Raw genomic sequence first — 19366 nt, 5'->3', positions numbered from 1 at the left:
CATTTCTTCGCTCTGGTGTCGAGGCAAAGCGTGGCGTTCAGTTCTGCCACTCAAAACGCAATGCCTTCGGAATTCTGCAGAAAGTAGGGAACGGAGTGTCTTCACTGTATCCTGCTGTGTGCGGGATACAGCGTGAAGCCGATTTATTTCTTGATTTATTTTATAGTAAATATTTTGTCTGTTTTTTGTATGTTTATAAAAAAAAAAATACTTAAATATTGACAACGTAAAAACTAAAGTAAACAGATTATAAATCAACTATATATAACAGAATAACATTTTTATATTGTTTTTAAACTTCAATTTAGACAGTTGAAAATGAAAAGATAAAATTAATTTATATGATATTGTTATTACTAAGAAAATTATTATAATGACGGACGAGGAATCATGCTCTGATTGTAAACTTGAAACTATAGTAAAGTCTTGGACTGAAATATTACTTAACTGGGTGAGTATTTAAGTTAATTACCTATAAAGATTTTCTAGAAGTTGTTTTTTTTTAAATCTTTCATTCAAATATTATGGATTCGAATAATGTATGACTAAATACAAAATTATTCTAAATAATGTATGAAAAATATGGTATAAAAACAAAGGCAAATACTTAAATGTTTGAAACTTTTTGGCCAGAATCGTAATTTATGCTTAGCATAATGTAAATTGCAGTAGTGGCTATAGCCAAGCTATAATTTATAAAATAATCCAAATTGCGTTAATTCATAGATTTAAAAAGTATTAAAATGTGTAAATTTTAATATAGCAAACTCAAAAGACGTCATGTTGCCCTGCCGCCTACGTAGTAAAAATAGCAAATCGTCATTTTACAATCTACTTGATCTAAAACTTTAGTATAAGTATAAAGCTACCTGGTTCAATTAAATATAAAATTAAAAATAAATGTTTTAAGAATCTTTTACGTTCAATGGGATAAAATTAATTGTATACATTTATTTTTTTTCTTACTTTGTTTAAGTGTCGCACTATATAAGTTTATCCTACATATTTTTAAATACTACATACATATTCGTACCTAACCTACTGTTATTTTGCTATTTGAAGCCGCTACTTTTAATATATATCTTTTATTTAAAATAGGCGGAAAATGGAAAACGTATCTTGCTATAAATAGGTTCATTCATTTTGCGGATAGAAAAATACATCTATTCTAACTACCTAATCTAATTCTTTCTCATAAAATCTCTAATTTTTAGTTGAACAATTGTATCGATAGCGAAGAAGAACAAATAAATATAAGAAGTTTACAAGAAGTTCTAAATAAATATAAAGATGACATTTGCAACGATAACTTTGATCGTGCTCTTCTAGACTCTGATTTGGATACATTTTATCGAAACAAATTTCCTATACTTCGTCTTGGGTAAGGAAAGTGACTATAGATGACGTTGATTTTGTTTTTTTACTGCCTTTGTAGCGGCGTCGAGGGTCAGGAGTGTCTCTGGCAGGGTATTAAAACTATGCTGGCAGTGGATAACGTCATTTAATACTATCCTGAAGAAAATATTTAAAAAAAAATAACTTTACAATTTAATAAAAGTTAGGTACCTCATTTACCTAATAACCATCCAAATTTCATATTCTCTGATAGTATAAATAAATTGGTGGGCGTCTGCGCAGAAAATCTTTCAGCTGTTATTACACAACGAAGGTCTGGCTTGATCTGAGTTCTTGAGCCATAACAGATTCAACTTAATTTGTTTTTCAGCTATATACAAGAATAAAAATAACTATAAATATAACTATTTTTTTTTCACGTATTTTGCAACAGTTCTATAGATGATGATAAAGAAACATTTTTCCTACTTATGTCAGCACTACTGTATTACTGCTGTACAAACACGAAAGGAAGAGTCAGCGGTGATATATGCAATAACTTAAGTAAAGCTGATCAAATTTTGATCATAAAGTTCTGTGAAATAATGTCTACTATGGAAGTAACTATATATAATATAAAAAATGCTATCGAAGGTAAATATTTTATTTTCATACTTATTCTAATGATTAAATAATACTTCATCTGGTACGTCAAAGCGAGGCAATTTACCCTACTTATCACATTGCTTATTATGAGAAATTCGTAAACAAAACTTTTGAATACGATATCTCTACCATAATATCATGATATCAGGTCTTTCTTTCTGTTTTCTATGATATAGGGGCATGGAAATATAAAATAATATACAAATATTTTAAAAAATCTTACCTAAAAGTGTAAACTTGCATCATTTAAACTAAAGTAACATAAAAAATAATATTTTCTAATAATTTGTTTATTATTTTTAAAATACAATTTTAGGAGCATATACATTTATACAAGGAGATAAAAATCAAAATAACATAGACACAACGGAAATAGAATGGTCTGATTCTGAATTTACGGAATGTGAGAAATTTAATTCTCTAGTAAAATTGAAAAAGAATACAAATCCGGGAAAAATACAATTTAAATCTTCAATAACTGTCCTACCATCAGTTGTGAATGATACTTCTAGATCTCTAGATTATTCTGAAGACTGTTCGTCAAATGTATACATGCTTAAAAGTCATGATGATTATTTAAAACCCAAAGATGTATTAGACGATAACGATAAAGGTACAAATAAATTTATATGTCCTATAAATGTCCTTAAAATTACAATGTTATTATTATATTTTTGTCAGTCCACCTTAATAAATGTATAACAAATATACGTATGTTTATTTTAAAAGATGTGAACGATGGATTAAAAGAATCTACTTCAAATCCACTCTGCCAAGATGACTGTGCATGTACCAGATGTAGTCCGAGCGGACCTTGCTGTGGAGATCCAAAAGGCAGCAGAGAGTTATGTGACGATGGCAAAATGAAAAAGTTTAAGTTAGTTATCGTTAATTAATTGAACAGTATAGTTATGCTTATTTGACCTTTGTCTTCTTCTTTATATAAACCGAGATATTTTGTTCTCCTTTTACCTTCAGAATTCAAGACAGACAGACAGGTACATCAACTCAATAGTAGCAAAACCAAACTCTGCGTTTTGTATATTAACGGCAAAATTATGAACTTATCGGAGTGGCTATCGAACTCACAACCAAAATATATATCAAATTAAGCAATTTCATGCATCCATTAACCTCTCGAATTTGTTCCTTACTACCTATTAATATTTAATTTTTCACTTTAGATCTACTAGCCATAAATGGGCATACTATACCGCGTTTATAATTTTTACATTGGCCTTGGTAATTTTTTTATCTACTATGCATCTTTGGTTAAGAAGCAATATTAGAACGAAGAACAAAATAATTAAAATTGAAAGACGGGCTGAAAGAAGGTGAATATTAAAAGTTTTTGTTTACTTTTAACATTAACCTAGAAAGTTTATTCAAAGGTTATTTATATAAATAAAAAATATATTGATTATCGTTTTTAAGTTCTACTTTCTGTAAACGCAACGGTCGTAAGTTCGATTTCCACCCACGGGGATTAATAATTGTATTCATTTCCTTGCTCTGGTGTACAAATCGCGGCGTTGAGTTCCACCACTCAACACGCAATGTCTCTAAAACTATTTACATAGCCCATATGTTATTGGGAATGTTTATTATTGGAAATGAGTGTTTTAACATTCCCCTCTGTCAGATACTGCTCTGATGCAACTTAGAAGACTTACTTAACTATATGAAAGTAACTAAACACATATTTTTTAGTGAAGAACTACTGTATTGGAGTTGGCAATGTGCAAATAGATTTTGCCATAAAGTGTTAAGTTCTTCATTGAATGCAAGCTCTTCTTATAATTCTATCAGTGAATGTACACTACTGTGTACAGGTCCTCAGCTATGGCCCCTTCCAATTGGCAAAACCATTTTTAGTGAAACTATCGTTTATTTGTCTACAAAAAAGATGGAATATAAATTTAATTCTATACCATCTGAAGAAGTCAGACAGTATTTAGCTGAAGCTTTCAAACTATTTATCAAAGATATGGCGAAATTAGAAAAATATAACGTTAAATTACAACAAAATCGAAATGAAATAATAAAAAAGATGATTATACAAATTGACATAGAAAGCGACACTGATCCTAGATTACGTTTAAACACAGACGAGTCTTATAATTTAAATATAAAATCAACTAATACTAGCATTTTTATTAATATTACTTCATTATCTTTTTGTGGTACACGTCATGGGCTTGAAACTTTAAGCCAGTTGTTTCTTCCGGACCAAAGTACGGGATATTTAATAACCTTATCTGATATACTAATAACTGATAATCCTACATACAAATATAGAGGACTTATGGTGGACTCTGTAGCCAATTTTATACCAACAATGAATATTATTAAAACACTAGACGCTATGTCATATTCAAAATTAAATACTTTTCACTGGAGAATAGGTATTACTAGTTTCCCAATAGAACAGAATGTCTTTCAATTTGGGCCGTGTGATAGATCAACGATCTATTCAAAGGAGGATATTGCATTTGTTGTAAAGTGGGCGGGAGTACGAGGAATTAGAGTTTTGATTGAAGCTGGTGTGCCAGGTCGTATGGGAGTACCGATGGTTTGGGTATGTCCCAAAAACAATGATGTACCCTCAAATCTGATACCTATACAAGATATATTTAATTGTTTTCAAAATATATATACTTTAATATTAGCAATAACCAAAGTGGATGATGTATTTCATTTAGGCCGAAATATTTTTCCTATGCTCAATTGTTATGAAATATCCGACTTGGATTATTTTGAAAAAGCCTTACAGCATTTGAAGCTAGCGAATAAAGGATTTTTACCAAGACTACCCATCATTTGGTATAATGGTAATTTCTTAAATAATTTTGACACGTGGCTAAGATTTGGTGTCCAATGTGATTCTTTGGCATATACAAATTTGAGTAAATATAAAGTGATTGTTTCAATGAAATGGGATCTGTCTTGTGAGACGAGAGGGCCAATGTGCATTGAATATAGGTAAGAAACATTTATGTATCTTCTTTAAATCCGAATCAATTAGTTCATTATATATTTTGTCTAAGAGTTAACTTTTACGAATTACTCTGATGTTTTGGCATAGCGGCACAGAAAATAAATTATTTTCATTTCAACAAAAGAAACTGTGTCGCATTGGGTTCCGCCACTCAATATACCATAGTAAGAAACTTAATTCTAGGATCTCTCTGCCGAATGTGAGATGAAAAAGTAAAAAATATGAGTAAAAAGTATTCTTTTACTAAATAATATTTTAATATTCGTTTAGAAGGTAACAACAAACGTTGAATATCGACTTGACTATCGAATCTCAAAACGGTTGCGTATCTAATTAATAATTATAATAAATCATGTATTGTTCTATTGCATTCAGAACTTGGCAACAAATGTATTCTTGGATGTCTTGGAGTAGTATTGAAGCTTTTAAAATAGAAGGGGGAGAAGCCACGCTTTGGACTGATTTTGTCGATTCTGGTAAGTGACCATTAAATAAAAAAATGCCAAAACGCTGTTACCAAAACGGCGTTAAGTTCCACCATTCAACACGCAATGTCTTCACAATTTGGCGAAAATTGGATAACGGTTAACATTAGGATCCCTCTGCCTACTCTGATGTGTGCGGGATACAGCGTAAAGCTGATTTTTTTAAATATTCATTATCTCATATCTCTATAAGATAATAATTTCAAAAGAAGATTTAAAAACTTGGAAAATTAAAAGTTGTTTCAAGTAAAGGTGGTTAATTACAGGTAACCTAGATTATCACTTGTGGCCTCGCGCCGCTGCTGTGGCAGAACGGTTGTGGTCGGACGTGGTCGCCAGTTCAAAGCCTGACAAATTTGTCTATGCACGTTTAGACGCGCACAGGTATACTTACTTATTTTATTCATACGTTTTCGAATATATTTTAGCTTTATTGCGTTATTGTAAAGTATGTATATAAAACTCTTTCGATAACAGACAGGCAATTCATAGCCGAAACTACGCGTCATAGAACGCTAGAGTCATTTGAGAGAGTAGGGGAGAAAGAAAAAGAAAAACGATATTTAATTTTTATTATTTCACGCGAACGAAGTTACAGGCTACAATTAAAGTGCGAGATGGAGTGTCTTAACACTAGGTTCTCTCTGCCTACCCTGCTGTGTGCAGGATACAGCGTGCAGTTGATTTCTTTAATAGGTTCATAATTAATATAATAAATTATATGTTAAATAAAAGGTCGCGCATGGTTCGTCGTGGTATAAGCGTCGCGCCGATATGGCCGGCGTGGTGCAGTTCATATCCCGCTGTGTGCCTTCAAAATGTTCAATAAAACATTTTTTTTAAATATATTTTTTTATTTCATGTTATGATAATGAAAATAATTGAAGCTGTCGCTGTCGAACAACTACAATTTATAAGTATTAGACTAAAATAAAACAAGTAAAATAAATTGTTTGTAACTTAAAATATATTTAATATACACACTTTTACACGGCTTACGAAAGTTCCGCCCAAAAAAGTACCCCATCAGGTAAAGCCAACTACAATATAAATATTGTACACCAAAACAATGAATAGATAAAATATAGAAGGGGAGAACGGAGTGTCTTAACCCTACGTTCTCTCTACGTTAGATTAAAAAAATCTAAAACGATTCTTTAATAAGTCCTTTGACGTTTGTGTAAGTACCAACAAAGCATAAAGTTAGACCGAAAATTATAATAAATATAGATCTCCATAACCTCCACTTCATAAACCCTAGTCCTGGATCCGTCCAGTCCAGGCATAGCTCGATGAAAGCTGGGTAAATGAAGCCCATGTTAGATATACAGAAGGAACCTAGCTGTGGACAAAAAATGACATTTTGTTAAAACTAGATGTGCCCGCGACTTCTGTATCGGTGAGTATTAACTTTTTCTTATAAAACGAATAAAATTCTATAAACACTAAATATTTAAATAAATTTGCCAAAAGAAACTAAGATAAATAGTTAATTTAAATCACTTTAGCTGTTTCTGAGATTAGCGCACATCAACGGACAGACAAACAGACAAGCATTATTGTTTTGGATTGTAATTCAATGATAAATGCACCCAATAATAAATAATAACTTATAATATTATAAGTTATTATATATATAAAGAAAATTGGCTGCCTAGAAAAGATCATATAATATAAAATAAGAAAGAAAATAATATAAATAATAAAGAAAGATCACATACCACTCCAATAAACTTGGAAACATTAGGAAAAGTGACAGCGATGGCCGTTATGATACAAATGAAGATGGCTCTGTACACTCGTTCCCAAAGCCAGTACTTCGACGGATCGTACCGCTTGCGTATGTAATACCACATTAAATCGAAGGGGAACCAAAAATTTAAGGCGAACGTCACGTAAATCATTATTCCAAGTAATACTTTTAGGGCTATCGGAAACCTAAAAAAAAAGAGTTTTCATATTTTTCATGAACTTATTGTTATATTATAGCCAAGTTATACAAAATTTTTACTTTATATTGCTATAAAGTTACATCTTAATTCGTTCAGTAGGTTTTGGGAGAAATTAGAAAAAACCGCAACCCTAACAAACTGTCACATTTATATTATTAGTACAGTAGGATGAGGACCCCCCGTAGAGCTTGTAAGAAGAGGTTGATAACAGTGGACGAGGCGAAAGAGGTATGTAGAGACCGTAGTGTTTGGCGCTCCGTTCTCTCTGACTACCCCGCTAGGGATAAAGCGTGAAGTTAAGTAAGTAAGTACAGTAGGATAGATAAAATAAAAATGAATAGTGTCAACTTCCAGAAAATATAAATAGTTTCAAATCAAACATATAATTTTTAACATCTTCACGCTGTATCCCGCAAATAGCAGGGTAGGCAGAGAGAACCTAGCATTACGCAATATAATCCGTTTCTAGAATATCCCCTCAACTTCGAGACACTGCGTGGCCGAACTCAAAGCTGTGTTGTATTGCCAGAACAAGGGAATGAAAATACATTCATTACCTCAAGTGTGAATCGAATTCAGAACCATCACGCTTACAGACAAAAGCGGTGCAAATTCCATTACGCCGCAATGGCCTTTAATTTAACATATTTATTTTAAAACAATATGTTCACTTCGCAATTAAAAGCTATATACATATATTTATTTTGCTAGTATTAGTATTCTTGTTATTTTAAAGTAACATTTAAATGTATTAAGAAGTACTCACGGTTCTAAAGGAAAATTTAAAGTTACTGGTGACCTAGAGTCTTCACCGAAACCCCAATATCCAAAGAATCCTATTGTCACTACAATACTTACTACAACGGACATACCTGAAAAAATAATCCAAATTTAAGTTATCTATATCACCTTGTCTATTATTTTACTAATATCCTCAAGAAATGCGTGGAAACCTATTAAACCTTTTTGAACATTCTTGAAACCTGAAATTTACCTCAGATCAAAAAGAAATATCTCTAATCTTAGAACAAAAAGAAATATCGAGATTTATATTATACATTCGGCGGTTTGCTTTATTTCCAAAGTTGTACAATTTAAATTTAGTCTAAATATAGGTAAAAAATAAATAAGAACAAAATTACCGCCAAGAAGAGCCAATGCCATTTTCTTTGGTTCCTCCATGTTATTTTCTATTGCCATCACAGCTCCAATGCCTTCCATACTGAAAGTGCAAACCCCCATGAACTCGAAGAGGCCAGCAACAGTTTTAAATACAGGCCTGTCTAAAGGACTAACATCTGTCATCTTAACAGCATAATAGATGGTTGCTATCGCCACAGATACTGGAAACATGTTCCTGATTAAATACAAGTGAAAGGTATACATGGATCATGCTGAAAATATGCTCTTCATATTATACTACTTCAAAATTACATACATTAAAAATTAATTGTTCCATTTTCTCGTTCTGGCATGACAGAACGTAGCATTGAATTTAGACGAAGAGCGGAGGAAATAGTGTTCTAACACTAAGTTCTCTCTGCCTATAAACGAGATAAAGCGTGAAGCTGACACACTTTTATTTATATAAGAAGAAATAAACACTTACCTATAATAAAATCAGCAACAATCGAAAAAGGAGCTAAGTATTTCAGCGTAGTAATCATTCCAATTAAGACACAAGGCACGACGAGTATAGCAATATACACTCTTAATGGGGGATTCCCTTCCAATGTGACTTCGTGCGTGCCTTCCACCAACTGCTTGATAGTACGAGCCATCACTATTTGATAAACGCAGCAGGAACCGAAAAGGTTGAAACATATTGTAAAATCTACAAGGTGCCTGTAATAGTATTAAAAATAGAAAAAAAAAATATAGCAATTTTAGAATGAAAGTGTTCTTATTAATAACTGCGGTTACATATTATCCATATGTCTGTCCATTTTAATTACTGTAATTACCTAAAACACTTGCTGTATTTCCTCATAGATTCAAAAGGTCCAGTTTCCAATGTAGCCTCAGCGAGATCAGGGTAGCTCATCGCTGGCACTTGTACTCTACCGTACATTCTTTGTGCGGAATGTGCTATCATCTAAAATATACATATTAATGTATAAAATCATACAATAAAAATGTCCCATACGTACATAATTAAACTTTTAGAGACTCTTTCTATGGCGATAACTAATATATTTTTAAGGAATATTCGTACAATCTGGCTTTATACTCGAACATTACGAGGCTGATTCTTATGTAAATAGTAACGAAGGGGGCCAGCTAAGCACATCAAAGCGAAGTCTTGCGCGCGCGAGCATCTTGCGGCAGCGCATACTCATAGACTAGGGGATCAGATATAGATCTGATTATAGAATCAGATTCCCCAAGCTGACCACCTATCAGCCGAAAGAGGACCGAAGACAGCGATAATAAGCCGCCCTCCATCTGTTTTGATCACTCATTGCAAATGGTGGTTGCTTGAGTCCCGTGGGGATCACGGGATGGGATTATAGCCAATTATGGCCTTCATCACAGCCGAAAAGAAATTATACCTCTTGCATTAGTACGCTAGGCACACGAGAGCTGGGCTCCAGAGTTTGCAATATGTACACTTACATACATGGCATAGCTTATGCAAAAGCCAAAGACGATTGTTAGAACGAAGGAGGTCCAAAGGCCGCACATTTTGTATGACTCGTGTATGGCCACCACACCACCGCCCAGACAGCTCTTTGCTAAATTACCTATTGTTTCTATTATACTGTAATATTAAAAAATATATATATTATTATATTATCGGATGTGAGTTCGATTCCCCCATTCTAGAAAATGAATTATTTTCATTTTCTATAAGAAATGTATTGAGTTTAAAAAAGGGGAACCGTGTCTTAATTTCCCTTCGCTTACTCTACTACATGTGGGATTTAGCGTGAAGCACATAAGAATTCGGTTCAAGTACGATTTAAGTAGTGTTTAGTAGTTATCAATAGTGTTAGTTAAGTGTTGTCAACTAACAGGTGTTTTTATGGTACATTTCTAAATGGACGAAAATGGAAAAAAGCTATATTTCATTTTAGACACTACTACAATACCAATGCAAAATTATTATGTTATTAAGAACACCTTCATATTTATAAACTTTTCATTTATATTATCTTCTCGACATCACTTATTTACTACCGGTTTACTAAAGTTAATGCCACAGAACTGAGAACCGGCGCAAGAAAACACAGCATGTTGCTTTTTTACATACCCTGCAGAGAGCAGGAAAGGCAGAGGGAATTAGGGAACCTTATTATTAAGCACTATTAAATAATTGTAAATATTAGAAGAGAATTCTATTAAATAATTGTAAATTTATTAAATAAGTATTGACTTAAAACAGGCACAAGCGTGGGACTGTAAAAGCCACAAGTTCTGGGTTCGATTCTCACCACTCACCACGCAATGTTTCCATAATCCGACCAAATAACTCTTCAGCTTTATAATATTAGTATTTAGTAAAAATATATGTTACTTAGTTGTCTTTTTAGGTGGTCTAGCTGCTTTGAAGTCATAGCTCTTAGCAGCATCACCGGTCGCTTTGGTTTCGAACTTGTGATGACCGCGGTGTGCCGAGCTGCCGCGTCTACTTGTTGTATTTTCTGAGGATCTCTTTAAATAAGGAATAAAAATTGATATTGTGAATCAATAAGTTTATTTTTTTATTGTTTATGATAAAAATTATCCATGAATGGGTTTTAATTAACCGCTTAATTATTAATAATATAGTAACGGAATTGGTATATGAATATACTATATAGTTAAGTTACTTGTTGGTCTCAATACCATGTTAATAAGTTCAAATTCCAATTGGGGCATGAAATTTATTATAATCGCAATTTCACCTGCTTTGAACTACATAATTATGAATTTACTAATATGAATTACATTCTTGGTCTAACAAAATTATCATTTTAAAGACATATCTACACATCAATAACGAAAATTTCAGCCAATTCTTCTTTTCGGTTCAATTTCATAAAATAGTTTTGTAGCATTCTTATCGAACCAAAAAATAAAAAAATATTGACATAGTTTTATTATTTATGAACTTATTGAAATAAAATAGAAATAGAAATGTAATAACATAGATAAACGACCCCAGTAAGAGATTTACACATATATTCCATGTACAAACAGCAATCAGTTACAATGTTATTAAATGTTTAGAACATAATACGGATCTAGTAAGTCTACATTGCTCGTTTTTACTCATGTACGGTAAAATTAAAATAATCTATAGAGAAGAATATAAGAAAAGCAAAATTTCTATCCTACCTTGTAAAATGTACAATATAAATAATAATAAAACAATACAAATCACAAATAATTGAAATCCATTCATCTAAATTAACATATTCTACTCTTTTCAAGACAATAAATCTTTTCCTGTCACTTATTACTGAACTCACCATCGTCTCCATTATATTATTTCAATTTAAAACGTCGAAACAAACACTTATAAACAAAATAACAAACTAAAACCATAATAACATAATAAAACACTTAAAATATATCGTCAAAATGACTCCAAAAAGCGTTGAAATGACGGCAAATTTACGACTGACGCGAACGTCAACCGGACTATATACTACTATATTGTTATAACCAGCAATTGAATAGAAGAGCAAAAAGTTTGTCTGTATTAATAACTGCTGTCGGTTCGCCCAAAAGGCTAATTTCATTGTGTTATATATAGACTGTGGCGGGGATCGGCGTGGTATTTCAACTGAATATAAATGTGGACTTCGAGAGTGGCGTACGCTTGGTTAATGGTGATGGGGATGATGTTTTTATCTGTCTAAAAAATATATAATTATATATTTTTATTTTGGTACAATAATGATGACCGTGTATTATTTTTCTGATTCACGCTGTATCCCGCATAGGCGGATAGACAGAGGAAACCTAGGAAGACGCCCCGTTTATCTTTTTCTGCCGAATTTTCGAGGCTATACGTGTTGAGTGGTGGAACTCAACTTTTGCCTTGGTATCAAAGCGAAGAAATGAAAATATTAATAAAATGAAATATTTAAACCATTAGGCACATTTTAAATGTTAAAACCTAACTCCTTGTATTGTCTATCTGGACTGGACAAACAAAAATATAAAAAAAACCTGAGTCTATACAACCACATATTGCCCTTGAAAATAATATAAGGTCTAATTCAATTCACAGTTATCGGTGCTATTTTTTATAAAAATTAACATACATTTGTCGTACCTATTTGAGACACGAAGAATTTTAGATTTTTAAATATTTTAAGCCAAACTATTTGACTTAAAATTCAAATTACACTTGGACTTGGTGGTTATAGAACTACGAAAGCACCGAAATGTTTTTATTTCAATGAATAAACCTATTTATAAATAAAAAAAACAAGGAATGTTTAAAAAAATACTATAATAACCACAAAACAAACAATAAAAACACCTTTAAAAATAAAAAAAAAACAAATATAAATTTTACATCTTAAAATACTTCTCGAATAAGTTCTTTAGCGTTGCTGTAGGTACCGACGATGCATAAAACGGTGCCAAAAATCAATATAAGTATAAATTTCCATAGCCGCCACCTCAAGACCCCTAGTCCTGGGTCGTGCCAGTCCAAACAGAGTTCTATGAAGGCTGGATAGATGAAGCCCATGTTTGATAGACAGAAAGAACCAAGCTGTAAAATATTTGGAATATATAGAAAAAATATATATTTAAAAAAATCCAATTATCCAATTTTCGCTCAATTTTGAACCCAAAATTAAAAAAATTTTTTAAAGATAATGATGTAAAATTGCTTTTAATAATGAATATGGTATTTTCCATAGTAAATATGATATTACATGTGTAATTCATGCTTGTGGTGGAAACCAAATACTCAACTTCCGGTAGCTTATAGTATTTGAAATTAGCTGACAGTCATCCTATTTCCTTTACAATGTACTGTCACACTAGATTATGTAATGCGTGCTGTAAACCAGTCTATAATAGGTCTGGTTATTAATATAATATTTTCGAATCTTCAATTCTATATATTATAACGTATTTAAGGCCAGTCGTGGCGCAGGAGCATAAAATGTCACTCTAAGCGGGACTGGTTGTGGGTTCGATCCCCACTCGACAAAATGAAATATTTATTTAAATTTACATTTCCATTTTTTCGATTTGGTGTCCAGGCAAAGCATGAGTTCTATCAACGCAATGCTTCCATAATTCCATAATTCGGCGGAAAGCGGGGAACGGAGTGTCTTAACACTTAGGTTCGTTCTGCCTACCATGCTGTGTGCGGGATACAGCGTGAAGCTGATAAAAAAAATTATATAAATGAACGCCCAATTTTCGAAATATTGCATGCCGAATGGCGGAACTTAACGCCGCGCTCTGTCTACCAGATCAGGGAAATAAAAAAAAATATCCCAAAACTATCCTTTAGTTTAGTTTGATTAGACAATGATGAAACAACTCATATAACCAAACAATTACTTACCAAACCGATAAACTTAGTGACAGCCGGAAATGTAACGGCAATAATTGTGATAACGATAACGAACGACGCTCTGTAGACCCTCTCCCAAAGCCAATACTTGGACGGGTCGTATCTCTGCTTTATGTAGTACCAGACCAGGTCGAATGGAATCCAGAAGTTTAGGGCAAACGTTACGTAGATCATTAACGCCATCATCACTTTTAATGCTATTGGAAATCTAGAAGATTAATAAAAAATCTATAAGAATGAAAACTTAAGTTTTTTTGTATGTAACTGTAACTGTTACTAAAGTGGGGGTTGATTCAAAGCCAACTATTCATATACATATGTAGATTTCCTTTCATTAAAAATTACAAATAGTGTTCTTATCATTAAATTTAAATAACAAAGAAATTGCAATAGATTTTTTTACAATAAAGTTCTTACGGTTCCAAAGGAAAGTTCACAGTAACCGGTGATCTGGATTTCTCACCAAATCCCCAATAGCCGAAGAAACCGACAGTCAATACTATACTGACTACAATTGACATTCCTGAAATAAACATTATATAAACATTATCCACGTTAAAGGTGTGTATAGTTCTTGAAAAATAAATAAATTTACAGTTACTTATTAGCTATTTCTCCTTAAATCCGCAACAACTTCAAGTAACTTTCATGCCAGATTTCATCTTTCAACGGAAAGTGGAGAACGGAGTGCCTTTAACACTAGGTTTCCTCTGCCTACTGTGCTATTTGCGGCAAACATCGTAAAGCTAGAAAAAAATAAAGTAAATCACCTCCAGCCAACACTATGGGTATTTTCTTCGGTTCCGCCATAGTATTCTCAATGGCCAGTGTAACACCTACTCCTTCCATACTGAACACGCAAACACCAACAAACTCGAAGAGACCAGCAACGGTTTTGAATATTGGAAAATCAAAGGGCGACATTACCGATGTTATTATAGCGTAGTATATTGTCGCTCCAGCGACTGTCACTAAAAGTTTATATTGAAATAAGTGGAGAAACAAGAGAAAGGTCTGGCAGTTTAATTTTTTAAAACATAATCAAGGATTGAATCATGTTCATTTCCCGGTTCTGGTAACAAGGCTAAGTGCGGCTTTGAATGAGGCTAGGTTCCCTCTGCTTACCTTGCTAAATGCAAGATACGTTTTTTTTAGTTCAAAAAAAAGTTGAAGCTATTTCACTATTTTCATTTGTTTCTCCCATATCTATTAAATACTCCAGAGCAATATAAAAATCTGTCCTAAATTTCCACCAAAATAGATTTCAACGTGACTGGCGTAGATTAAAAAATTATGATATAACTGTCACTCAAACACGTCTCAAGGACAAAATGACAACATTATTATATTTTTAATCTTTAAACATTTTTAATAAAGCTTTTCTTCATGAAACAAGGCAATTTGTTGCAGAAAAAGACAGTGTTTGACTGTGAAAGCTATGGTTGTCCGTTTATCACCATATTTGAACAACTATTAAGTAGATGGTTGTGGGTTCGATTCTCAATCGGATTAATTATTAAATTAAATACTATTCACATTTCTCCTTACTTTGGTCAAAAGTGGAAAACAGAGTGTTTTAAAACAACTGAGCATCTTTGTTTCTTAAATAACATAACCTATTTTCGAATTACTTCTATCAAAAATCAACAAAACACAAATACTCTACAACTTTAAAATTTTTACCTATGAAAATATCAGCAACTATAGAAAACGGCGCCAGATATTTCAAAGAGGTTATCATACAGATCAGCACACAAGGTATCAGGAGAGACGCCACATACACTCTTAGTGGTGGATTTCCCTCCACAGTTATTTCATCAGTGCCTTCCACCAACTGCTTTATTGTACGGGAAATCATAATTTGGTAGACGCAACAGGATCCGAAAAGATCTACGCATATTGTAAAGTCCACGGCGTACCTAGAAAATGCGATGATAGGCTGAAGAGAATGTTAGGTTGAAGGCGCTATTCTCAGGAACTACTTACTCATTTACCCCATAGAAAAAATATTTTTTCTATCACACCAACTATTTCCATTTGGAAATCGCAAGTAAAAGCTAGCGATAATGATGAATTGGACTTTAAATGAATGTCTAGATGTTAATAATTCTATCATTTTATATTTTTCTTTAAATATTACTTAGTTATAAGCATACCTGTAGTTATTAGTTATCATAGAAAAGATTTTTTAATAATTAAAATATATAAAAACTTACCGAAAACATCTACTATACTTCCTAAGACTAACAAACGGACTCGTCTCCAAAGCAGCTTGAGCTAAATCAGGGTATGACATGGCGGGTACTTGCACTCTACCGTAGATTTTTTGGGCTGATTGAGCTAAAATCTGTAATATATTAATTATTATACAGTATTGCAGGTTCAATTTCTACTCGTGGAAATGAATTAATTTCGCCTCGATAATATGTCAAAGCGCGGCGTTAAAAGCCGTTTTACAACACTTAACTAATGACTTGAAATCACTTAAATAGTAGCATTTCATGTCACCGCATAGCAGGGTAGACAGGGAGAACTCAGTGTTAAGACAATCCGGACCCCACTCGCCAATTTGCGGAACTCAATTCCGCACCTTGCCATCAGAATAAACGAAGAAAACTTGATAAAAATAATAAACCGTCCGACGTTTTACAGTACAACGACTACTTTTTTCAAAAAAATACCTTGATATTTGCTTAGTATCCCTTCTCTTTCATTTAAACAATACCATTGCAATTTTTATAGCAAATTCTAAATAAAACCGATAAATAACTTACAAGCATACAATAACTGACGAACATGCCTAACATTATAGTCAGGACAACAGAGGTCCACAGCCCGCATTGTTTATAGGTTTCGTGTATGGCCATCACACCACCACCAAGACAGCTCTTCACCAAATGCCCGATCGATTCTATAACACTGGAAAAAAACAATGTATCAAAATTAATTACAATGTTCAATAATCCCGCATAACTTTCGCAAATTGTATTATTTCTACTGCTGCTGCTTCACGGTGTCCATGTGGAGAAATAAAAGAAATGCATTTCCTCCAAGTTGGAATCGAACCTACTACTACTACTGTAATTGCTAATTGCTTTGCTATTGCGCCGTGACGGCCTCATATGCACATACATATATGTATATAGATACATTTTATCTTATGAAACATTTGAAGTCCTTACAATAATAATTGATTTGACACTGTCTGCTAAATAATAACTTTCCAATAGCCTCAATGACCATGTCTGATTAGAATTAATAAAACAAACGACGAGTTTTGATAGCTTCGTTTAAATATTATGTTTTTCTATAGATTACGCTGTCATTCGTCTAAGTCTGTGCTAAGTATATTTCTTTGTCAACCGACTTCAAAATAAGGATATCAGTGTAATATGTACAGTACGATCGACAAGCCGTTGCTGTCCTGAAATTAGTTTTGGTTTTTGTATTCTGTTTTCGAAAAATTGTGGGGACAGAGGAGAGCAGAATATTCATTTATTTTTTAAATAATGCATAAACGATTCTTTCAGTTAATAAAATAGTCATAGCACACACTGCCATACATCTAACAATATATATGTCATTATTGTAAATGATAAGCAAGGATTTAAATTTCTTAAACCTAAAAATCTTCATCTAACGAGACCAGGGCAATTGCTTTACAATTTCATTTAAACGTAGCTTAAACCCGCAACCATTGCGAGGTCATATACGTTAAATCTGCACGTCGATATTGTCATTTATTATTAATTTATAGCCGCTTTTATCAAGTTCAAGGTGGTCTTTATTTAATGTCGAATAAAATTCCATATAAGAGTTCATATATTGAACAGGCTAGCTTCATCAATAAACTAACTATACTGTATATCACCTATCTTTTTTTTTGTGTTTATTTTCTTTTATACTTTTTATTAATAATATTTTCTTAAAGCTTCACGCGTTATCCCCAGCGAGACGGCCAGAAAGAAATGAGTGCCAAACGCTTCCCTCTATTCATACCTCTTTCACCTCGTCCACCATTATCAACTTCTTCATAAACCCTTCGGAGAGTCCGTTTTTCGCTGTGCTCGCAAAGGTCAACCGAGGTCTCAACCCGTATCTCTTACTATTAACAATCTAAATGAAGTTTTAAATTTTTGTAGACTTAATAGGCTAACTAAGAAAATTCACGAATATATTCTAATCTAAAGATAAACAAACAAATAAATAAACAAACGGAGTGAGCTAAATAAAACCGTTTAAAAAATATGAAACTATAAATACTTAGTTTTTTTCCCAGGTGGTCTCGCACTGATAAAGTCATAATTCTTTGCCACGTCTCCTGTCGCTTTAATTTCATATTTATGGTGTCCTCGGTACCTCAGCACTTGGTTCCTATCTTCGTCACTCTTAAAAGGGTGTGTTCTAATTATTTTTCTTAAATAGGTTTTTCAAATAAATAAAACTTTCGCATTATGTTTCTACTTTTCAAAAATCATTGTTAATAATATTATTGTAATATTTTGACACTAAAATATTTTATACGTTTAAATCATCGTTATATATCAACAACTTACAAGCGAGGCAAATTGCCAATTCATTGAATAATAGGTATTTGTAATCAACGTCGTCTGGACGAGCCGCTAGATTATTATTTAGAATTTGGCTTAAAAATATGTTTGTATTTTAATTATTTCCATTTATCTTCTGTCTATGGTTCAAAGCGCGGCGTTGAGTTACGCCATTCACTACCAAATGTCTCAAATTGTCGAAAACCGTGAAACGAACTATCTTAAGGTGAACGTCGACTATTAGACAAAATACATAAAATAAAAAAAAAACTTCAATTGAACTTACTGCGCTAATTTGTAGATTATCTCGCCGAGACGCTAAGTTAGCATTCTGTATAAAGCATATAAATGAATTAATTTTACTTACAACAAAATTTGCCAGAAAGAATTAAAAAACGATAGTTACAGGAACATATTTGTTCAAAGCTAAGTCTAGGATCCTCCCCCAGAAAATATCTCTAGACACGCTGCCCGGCGTTAAGTTCCGCCACTCAACACGCAATGCTTCAAAAAATTCAGCGGAAAGTATGGAACGATGTGTTTTAACACTAGGTTCACTCTGCTTACGTACGTTTAAGTTCATATATTACAAGTGTGGAATAAGTAATCACAATTGATTACCTATTTGTATGTGTTTGTAAGTTCAGTTTTAGAGTAGATTATCTATAATCATTTTTTTTTAATCTTCAGAAATCAGTGCCAGTTAAAATTGAATATGGATTTTTTTAATTATAATTTTATATTATATAATTATAATAAGGATTCTAAATTTTAAATGATTGTGCCGAAACTCACCTCGCTGTATCTTTTATCCTAAAATATAAAAAAACATAGCATTAGATGTAGAA

At 32.6% G+C, this 19366-nt stretch overlaps 2 protein-coding genes across 6 annotated transcripts; one reads left to right on the top strand and one right to left on the bottom strand.

Moving 5' to 3' along the window:
- Window positions 1-325: 325 nt before the first annotated feature.
- Window positions 326-6313, top strand: LOC146541024 (chitooligosaccharidolytic beta-N-acetylglucosaminidase-like). Its single transcript, XM_085194594.1, has 10 exons — window positions 326-451; window positions 1215-1381; window positions 1790-1955; window positions 2053-2056; window positions 2495-2614; window positions 2731-2878; window positions 3712-4983; window positions 5375-5475; window positions 5751-5868; window positions 6220-6313. The coding sequence occupies exons 1-10, from the start codon at window positions 374-376 to the stop codon at window positions 6311-6313; spliced, it is 2268 nt and encodes a 755-aa protein (XP_085050720.1). The 5' UTR covers window positions 326-373.
- Window positions 6314-6431: 118 nt separating this feature from the next.
- LOC146541023 (proton-coupled amino acid transporter-like protein pathetic) lies at window positions 6432-18978 on the bottom strand. 5 transcript variants are annotated; one of them, XM_085190217.1, is made up of 10 exons: window positions 18805-18978; window positions 18232-18356; window positions 16743-16887; window positions 16185-16315; window positions 15652-15887; window positions 14739-14939; window positions 14386-14491; window positions 13960-14176; window positions 12949-13149; window positions 10954-11090 (listed from the first exon to the last, which is right to left on the bottom strand). In XM_085190217.1, exons 3-9 carry the CDS (start codon window positions 16833-16835, stop codon window positions 12952-12954), a joined length of 1182 nt encoding a protein of 393 aa, XP_085046343.1. In that variant the 5' UTR covers window positions 16836-16887; window positions 18232-18356; window positions 18805-18978; the 3' UTR covers window positions 10954-11090; window positions 12949-12951. The 5 variants fall into 5 exon arrangements, with proteins under 5 accessions (XP_085046332.1, XP_085046343.1, XP_085046350.1 ...); XM_085190206.1 differs by lacking the exons at window positions 12949-13149; window positions 13960-14176; window positions 14386-14491; ... (4 more) ...; window positions 18232-18356; window positions 18805-18978 and adding exons at window positions 6432-6826; window positions 7206-7422; window positions 8203-8308; ... (3 more) ...; window positions 10053-10197; window positions 11891-12922; XM_085190224.1 differs by lacking the exon at window positions 18805-18978 and having other exon boundaries at window positions 18232-18764.
- Between the last annotated feature and the right edge of the window lie 388 nt (window positions 18979-19366).

Source organism: Heliconius melpomene, chromosome 1 (genome assembly GCF_056956725.1).
Source record: "Heliconius melpomene rosina isolate 202511_hmr_F chromosome 1, ASM5695672v1, whole genome shotgun sequence".
In the NCBI taxonomy this organism is placed as follows: domain Eukaryota; kingdom Metazoa; phylum Arthropoda; class Insecta; order Lepidoptera; family Nymphalidae; genus Heliconius; species Heliconius melpomene.
The sequence above is the reverse complement of the archived record's forward strand: the minus strand, read 5'-3'. Positions and strand labels throughout refer to the sequence as shown.